General features: G+C 37.0%; 1 protein-coding gene across 1 annotated transcript; it reads left to right on the top strand.

The window, feature by feature from the left end:
- The first annotated feature begins 3,985 nt into the window (after positions 1–3,985).
- On the top strand, positions 3,986–7,620 carry LOC108985898 (replication stress response regulator SDE2-like). Its single transcript, XM_035683548.1, has 3 exons — positions 3,986–4,740; positions 5,603–6,197; positions 7,193–7,620. The coding sequence occupies exons 1-3, from the start codon at positions 4,109–4,111 to the stop codon at positions 7,337–7,339; spliced, it is 1,374 nt and encodes a 457-aa protein (XP_035539441.1). The 5' UTR covers positions 3,986–4,108; the 3' UTR covers positions 7,340–7,620.
- Positions 7,621–8,355: the final 735 nt, after the last annotated feature.

Below are 8,355 nucleotides of genomic sequence, written 5' to 3' on the forward strand. Positions count from 1 at the left end.
TACTTTTTATGGAAACGTTGAACCTCTACTCTTATCCGCTACTATTGGTCTTGAATTTGAACTCTCCCTTTTTCCGGTTCCTCTATTCGTAGTTGAAGGTCATGATCATACCAATCCGGAAATTTTTCCAACTCCTTGTTTTCTTGCTTTAACATTTTGTTCTTTCTATCTTTATCAACAAGCTTTTGACGCAATTGAGAAACTGGATTGTTAAGTTGATCAACCTCAATCACTCTTGCCAGTAATCTGCGAGACATGGTCGTAGCAGAGGCAATATTTTGAACACTGAGAATTCATGATTTTGCAATGACCTCAGAATCATTTATGTAAGAAAAATGCATTTTTGCTCCTATCATAGTGTTAACAGCCTTCGTAGAGAAAATGAGTGGTTGAGGCGTGAAGGGTTCTTGATTTAAATCTGGAACATTAATAGAAGAAAGTTTTTTCGACCATAATATCGTTTTAGATAAACAAAAACTAGGTCAAGAAACAATGTGAAACTTTTTTTGAGTATTTGATAGGAAATGATAGGGGTGCTACCCACCCCTTACGGGGTGGGGCCACCCCTTCCCCTTCCCTGCCCTGTATGGGGCGAGGGGTAGGGTTTTCACCCCCACCCCGTATGGGGATGGGGTGTGGGGCTGATTTCAAATCCGTCCCACCTCTATCTACTTAAACAAAACACTACATTTTACTTGTTTTAAAAATTATTTCTAAGTGCAAAAGTAATTAAAAATAGATTTTTAGACCCAAATTATAAATTTAAATTTTGTAAATATGACTATAATTTAAAAACTATGTAATTTTTAAATTTGCTAGTGCATATTGTGTAAATTGTAGTGTATTAACTTTTAAACTATGTAGTTTTTAAATTTTTCAATGCATATTTTGTGAACAAGTTTAACAAATTGTAATATATATTTATATATACAAAATTTGTAAAATATAAATACATATTTATGTTTATATATAATATATATATATATATATGTATATAAATGTAAGCGAGAGTGGGGCAGGGTTGGGCCCTTCCCGCCACCCTTCCCCGCTAGGGGCCCTAGATGCAGGGGGTGGATGGGGTGCAAGGCCCCACTGCCCACCCCTAAGAAAGGATGATCCTTTTAAACATAAACCCAAAGCTTTCAAATCTTTACAAAATCCTATTTGTCAAAAACATCAAGCAGAATTGAGTCTTTTCCAACACTAAGTTGATAGAGCCCTCACATATTTGCATCACTTGTCGGAATTGAGCAGCTCCAATTATTCAGCTCTCCAATGTTCTACTAACACACCATTTTCATCTGTCCACTGGTTACTGTGGTCCTTTTGAATAATGTCAAAAGGGTGAGAAGTTTATAATAGAACATTAACATGAGTTTTTGTAAATCTTTTTTTTTTTTAATTTTTTTTTATTTAACGTCCATTGAATTATTAAGCTTGTTATATATACTTGGAATTATGTTTATCTATTTCTTGAAAGACTAATGCACATTCTCAGGGGAGCTTAATTATTACGACAGATCTCGGAGTTTCACTAAGTATTTGTCATCATCAAATATGGAGAGATTGTTGAACCCAAAGTTTCAAGTATCATATAATTATATATCTACATATGGATTTTGATTATAACAAACAAGTTCAAGTATAAATGAGTCTCAAGCTCAAGTTGTACATATAATAAAGCCAAACACATCAACGTATGAAGCATGAGCAAGAAAGGGAAGCTTATAAATAAAGTCCTTAGAGTAAATTTTGTACATCTCTTTTAAAACTCGAAAAATGATTAAGGCTCAGAAAGAATCTTTTATCATAAAGCATCAAGTTGCATTTTCCATATGTGCATGATATATTTGAAAATTAAAAATTTTAATTTTAAATTTTTGAAAGATGATTATTTTCATTTTTCACAGGTGCAATGATTAAAAGTTTGAATTTTGAAAATTTGAAATATGATTGGTTGTTATCTCTCACATGTGCATGATAAGTTTGAAAATTTTGAAAAATGATTGATGTTCTTTTTTACATATACAAAATGCAGTTACTTTTGTTTAAAAATTTTGAAAAGTGATTGATGTTGTCTTTGATAATTGCAAAAATGATAAATTTTTTTTTGAAATCTTTGAAAAATGAGTGATGCTCATTTTTGACATTTGAATATGTTAAAGTTTAGAAAAGAAGTCTCATATGTTTATAAATAGTTCACTTGGGATCTTCAAAATTACAATGCTACACATAAACTACAAGCATTACAACATTTATTCATCAAAAGCTTTCAATATATTTTCTGTAAGTATTGAGCCTTAACACTTATTCATTTTGAGAAATATATAGTTTGTACTGTACTGTTTTCATTTCACTCATTAAGGAGTGTACTCTGATAACCTACCCATTATCAATTCTTATATAAACAGTAAAATGGTGTGTGTAACCCTTGTGCATGTAGTAAGAGTTCGGCAAGATGAGTAGTTGAATCACCACTCCTAAGGTGATTGTAAGTGTGGAAGGTATTCTACACAGATTCTGTGAAGTGGTATTATTCAAATGTGTAATATGTCTATCTCCACATGAGGGAGGTTGAATAGTGAATTTGAGAATACTCAAGCTACCCCTTCACTGGTGACCACTTCAATTCATGCTCTTTCCAGATCCATCAACAATTGACTTCAAGTGGTAAGAGTTGCAACTGTTGGCCCCATTGACTTCCTACTCAGTACGTTGGCTACGACATTAACTTTGCTAGGATGATATAGTTAATGGTACAATCGTAATTTTTGATCAACTTAAGTCATCTCCTTTGTCTCATATTTAATTCATTCTTAGTGAAGAAATACTTCAAACTCTTGTGGTCCGTATAAATTTCATAATTTTTCCCATACAAATAATGTTTGCAAAATCTTATGTGCAAACACAACTACTGCTAACTCCAAATCATGAGTGAGGTAATTTGTTCATATGCCTTCAACTGTTGGGAAGCATATGCTATATTCTTCACATGCTGCATTAAGACACAATCCAAACCCAACCTTGAAGCGTCAGTATACACCACAAATCCCTCCCCTGTCGTGGGAACTATCAAAACTGGGGCTTTCACTAACCTTTGTTTTAACTCTTGGAAACTCTCCTAAAATTTTTTTTGTCCATTTAAACTTGTTATTCTTCCTCGTGGGGGCAATGAGAGGAACACCTATTCTAGAGAAACCATCAATGAATTGATGGTAATATTCCATTTACAGGTCAAATGAGTTATGCGTTTTAATTCAACTTATTTACATAAAACAAACGGGTTTAAATAAGTCGTGTTGTGTTAACATATTTCTAATTAATTATTAAACGGGTCAAAACGGGTAAAACGAAACGACCCATTATCTATATGTGTTGGGTTAATGTCTGAAAGTTTGACACGTTTAGCTTAATGGGTTGAGTTCGAGTTGACTTATATAGTTGAGTGTTCATGACTTAAGTATGAACACGATCCAAAAACATGATTTGCCACCCCTAACGGTGATGACAGAGTTCATGTTGGTGGCATAGAAGAGCATAACAGCCGAGATCTGAGAGAGACGTGCGTGGTAGAGGAGAGTAATTGAAAGCTAGTCCAGACGAGAGAGAAGTCAACGATAATGAGGAGTAGCCGAACTACAGGCGGAGGAGTGAGAAGGATATATAGAGAGTTTCCCATCGAGTGCAGGTGAAGGAACGAGAGGGACAAGAGAGGTAGAGAGTTTTCCATTGAGTGCAGTCAGAGGAATGAGACTGTCCAAAGTTTTTTGTCAAGTGTAGGCATATCAATAAGGGGGACGGAGAGTTTCCCTTCAAGTGTAAGAGGAGGAGAGTAGTCGAGTCGAGTCAAGTCAAGTCTATCGAGTGCGAATTCGTTATCTTTTTTAAAAACACTCCTAAATTTTATAAAAAATATTATTATAAATTTAAAATGTGAAAATAAATAATAACTTAGCCATATAATTCTTTTTTCTTTATATACAGCCCCAAATCTACTTCCTCTAGGTTTTACTCTCTCTTTGTGCGTTCTTCCTTTTCAATCGCTGTCTTCTTCAGTTGAGAATTCGTTCCCTTTTCACGTCGACGAGAGTTGCCACACCCTACACCAATGGCGATGGAGGGCAATAACAGGATCTACCATCTTTTCGTTAAGCTCTTAGACGGAAAAACCCTTACCCTCAGATTCGCCTCCCCAACTGTCTCCGCCATCGCCGTCAAGAGCCGTCTCCATGAAATCACCCGAATACCCTCCTGCCACCAGCGCCTCCTCACCGGCTTCCATCAGATCTCTGATGAATCCACGATCTCGTGCCCCGACGACGGCGTGGCGATCTTCCCCACCGTCAATCTCCTCCTCCGCCTTGTCGGCGGAAAGGGAGGGTTCGGTTCGCTCCTGCGTGGTGCCGCGACGAAGGCCGGGCAGAAGAAGACGAATAACTTCGACGCGTGCCGCGACATGAGTGGGCGGAGGCTGAGGCACGTGAATGCGGAGAAGAAGTTGGAGGAGTGGATGGCGGAGGAGGAACAGAGGAAACTCGAGAGGATCGCTGATGAGTTCATAAAGAAGAAGGCCAAGAAGGGGAAGAAGGGGGTTGGGGAAGGTGAGGCCGAGAAGTATGTGGCGAAGTATCGGGAGGAGTCGGAACGGTGCGTCGCTGAGGTCCTTGATTCGGTGAACGACGCAGTGAAGCGGAAGGGTGGACCGGCTGGGGGAGCGGAGGCGAAGCGTTTGAAGATTTGGTAAGTTAGTATTTCGATTTGGTTTCATACATATTATGTATTTATGTTTGATAAACGGTCTAGAATTGGTGTCTATCTTTGTGCAATAGTACGTCGTTTTTCGTTGAGCTGTGGTCTACTCATATATATCAAGCTATTTTCCACAACGGTTGGGTACTTAGATATATAGAAAAGGTTCAAAAAGGAATGAAAATTAAATTTAAAGCTCGTATGTGTTGGTTTGATTGTGGCCGAATAAAGTTTAGGGTTCTTTTCTTCATGATTTAGTTCCCTAATTATAGCATTTGAAAGAGCGCTAGAAACCAGCCTATAGAACTCTAAACCTGTGAGATAGGCACAAAAGGGTCTGGGGATGTCTTTCATCAGCCAGCACCTTCAACAGCCAGTGGGACAGATGCCACACAAATTCAATTCCAGATTCAAGATAGGGTGAGACTGATGAACAGGCGGGCGGGATGAAACTGGCAGCAAGGGATTGGCTGAATAGAACAGGTGTGGCAGGGAAGGGATATTGAATGGAAAGAGTGAATGAAGACCAGAATTTAACTGTGTTGATTATTTGCTTACATGAAATGAACTAAAGATGCATCATTATCAGCATTGAACTTTATGTTAAAATTCAGCTTGACCAAACCAGAGAGTGGTATTGGGTTTAGATAAGTGCGGCAATTTTCTTTATAATGGAACAATTCTGTAGAAACCTTCTACAGAATTTACCTATAAAAAAAAAATTCTGTAGAAACCTTCTAGCAAATGAGAGGTTTTGTTGTTATTATCTCCTTGTGTGTGGTATATGTTCATACTCATTGCAGGTTAATTTTATTTTACAGGTTTTGATGTTTGCAATGGTTGAGTTTTTCAGGATGGGGAAGAGAAAAATGGCTGAAAGTGATAGCGATGATACGGATGAGGATTGCAGTGATGAGGAAGAAGAAAGGGAGAAATCTGTAGTATTAAATAATGGTAACAATTCTGATTCAAGCAAGGAAGCTGAGGGTAGTTTTGGTTCAGTTACTGGTGGAAAACATGAGGACGTATTTTCTGGTGGACAATCCTGTGACAGTGGCTCAGAGGAAGAGAAAGAGACTGTTATGCAGGGAATGGTGGAATCTGGTGGTTGCAAAGTTAGGGAATCTCTTCATTCTGGTGCAGTTGAACCAGAAAGTAATGACAAGAAGAATTCTCAGAGTACAACTGTACCTTGTTTGGAGGTTGCATTAGTTTCGGAATCTGAAGCATTGCCAGCTGAAAAACCGGAAGAAGCAACCAGTGTACTCCCCAATGTCTTGAGTGCAGAAAACGAGGATGGTCTTGAAAGTGCATCAGTTGATGCTGAAGCCAATTCGCCAGAGTCTAAATCTAGAGTTCTTGAGGAAACAGTTGTTGCCAGTGAAAATACTGAAGAAATGGAGAAGCCCCTAAATTTTGATGAATTTAATACAGCTGCAGAGATGGAGGTATGCTTAACAAGACTGATCTCTCATTTCTACATTTTTCTCTTTGCTGTATGTTCTTGTGATTGTTTTACTTTGAATTACTGTTCGTATTTTCATTTTTCTCTAAAGATATGGATTATCTTTGTCCCAATGGTAGTAATAAATTTGTTACCTTTGTAAGGATTGTTCAGGTTGCATTTTTTTTAGTCTGCAATCAGAAAACTGATTCCATATATATAAGGTTAGGACACCATCATTCTGCCCCATTTGTCAAGGAAATAAAAACGAGTAGATCCAAACTCTTTGGGTGATGTCTATTGGAGTGCACCCGGCATGATTTGGGATTTCTCAAATTGCCAAATTGTGCTGTCTCACATTGGAGTTGTGTTGAAGACGACTCAAGCGAAAGTGATACTATATTTGAAGGGTCGTGTCCATTTGAAGCTATCCTTATGGGAGCATGGTTTTGACGCTGCCTATTTTTCCATTATATCTTTGCAGAAACTTGGATACTCATCCTTCCCTTTTGACATATTTGGGGGGCACATCCTATGTGTTCTTGGCAAGGGTCCCAAATGTTGCCCCCCCAAAGCACTTATTGTGAGTGATGATGAGGTGAAACTTTGAGATTGGGGAGAGGTTGAAGGAATTTTCATTTAACTGTATAGCAGTCAATGTTTATGTGATTCTGCATGTTTACATGTTTCCATTGCATTTTGTTTATCTTAAAGGATAGGATATGTTTTCCTTTGGTGGCTTGCATTGTGTATCTCCGACTGTTATGTTGATTAGTAAAGCTTATTGTCAGATGGTCTCAAGTAAATAAAGAAGTAGAAATGGTCTTTGTTGAACTGAACTTTATAGCCTTACCTTATGAAGAGGAACGATTTTGCATGCAAGCCATTATTTCTTCCCATGTCATTTTGGTTACTATTATTGACTTTATTCAAAACCCCATTGTTCAGTTAATGAAATCAACTAATGTTTTATTCTGCCACGACCATAATGGATGGCAGGTACTTGGCATGGAAAGGTTGAAGTCGGAACTGCAAGCACGTGGGTTAAAATGCGGGGGTACTTTGCAAGAGCGTGCTGCCAGGATTTTCCTTCTAAAATCTACACCTTTGGATAAGCTCCCTAAGAAGTTGCTGGCAAAAAAATGATATGTCAACATGTATGTATTGTGGAGGAGGAATTTCTCAACTTAATTGTGATAGATAACTACTTAGGTTGAATCCTGTATAATTTTTGTTTTTTAAGGTTAACTCAGTTCTGTTCAACTGCATATGGCTTGTAAAATCAATGTACGACATCTGGATTTCGCTGCTTCTTCTTCTTCTTCTAACTACAATAATCAAGAGATGCTTCGTAATGCAAATCTTGAACGTCTACTACTATGTTCACATCAACTGAAGGGCTATTATAGACAGCTCTCTTGCTTAAACCTGGATCTGTAGTAAATTATTTTTTATTTATACTGCTGGTAAATAAACACTTTACTTTGTACGATCAGGCTCTTCGGTTTAGGAACTGAAAATGGCAGGTAAAAAGAGCATATATTTATCATCTCCTACATCATACACTAATATGTGATTTATTATTATTTTTTTCTTCTACTTAAACATATATATTGATATAGAATAATAAAAATGATAAATTATATATTAGTATGTGGTGTTGGGATGATAAGTAAAATTTTTTAAGAGTAAAAGAGCTAAAATTGTAGACAAAAAAGAACTACAAAAACAAAGAAAGCAAGAACTACGTGTCTATCTTAAAAGTGGTTGTTGGGATAGATTTGATTAGGTCCAGTCACTAAAAGTAAGGGAATAGATAAAATCAAGTATTTAGCCATTAGAAATAAAATAAAAAAGAGATAAAATAAGTTGATTTATACTTCTAAAAAAGAAAGTTCAGACTTCTAAAATGAAAGAGTTTCATAAGATAAGTTGGACTCAATCATTTCAAGTAAATAGACTTTATATAGGAGGAGATCTCCACAAATCTGGCAGACAGGCTCCTAGGTGCAAACTCCACCACATATAATGACTTTAAAGGATCTTCCCTAAACTCCTTCATTGTACTATGAGATATGTGAGACTATTAGATATTGTAAAATCGTTCATTATAGTGGATTTCACTCATAAACCACTCGTGGACGTAGGTATTATACCCAACC

This window comes from Juglans regia, chromosome 12, assembly GCF_001411555.2.
Source record: "Juglans regia cultivar Chandler chromosome 12, Walnut 2.0, whole genome shotgun sequence".
In the NCBI taxonomy this organism is placed as follows: domain Eukaryota; kingdom Viridiplantae; phylum Streptophyta; class Magnoliopsida; order Fagales; family Juglandaceae; genus Juglans; species Juglans regia.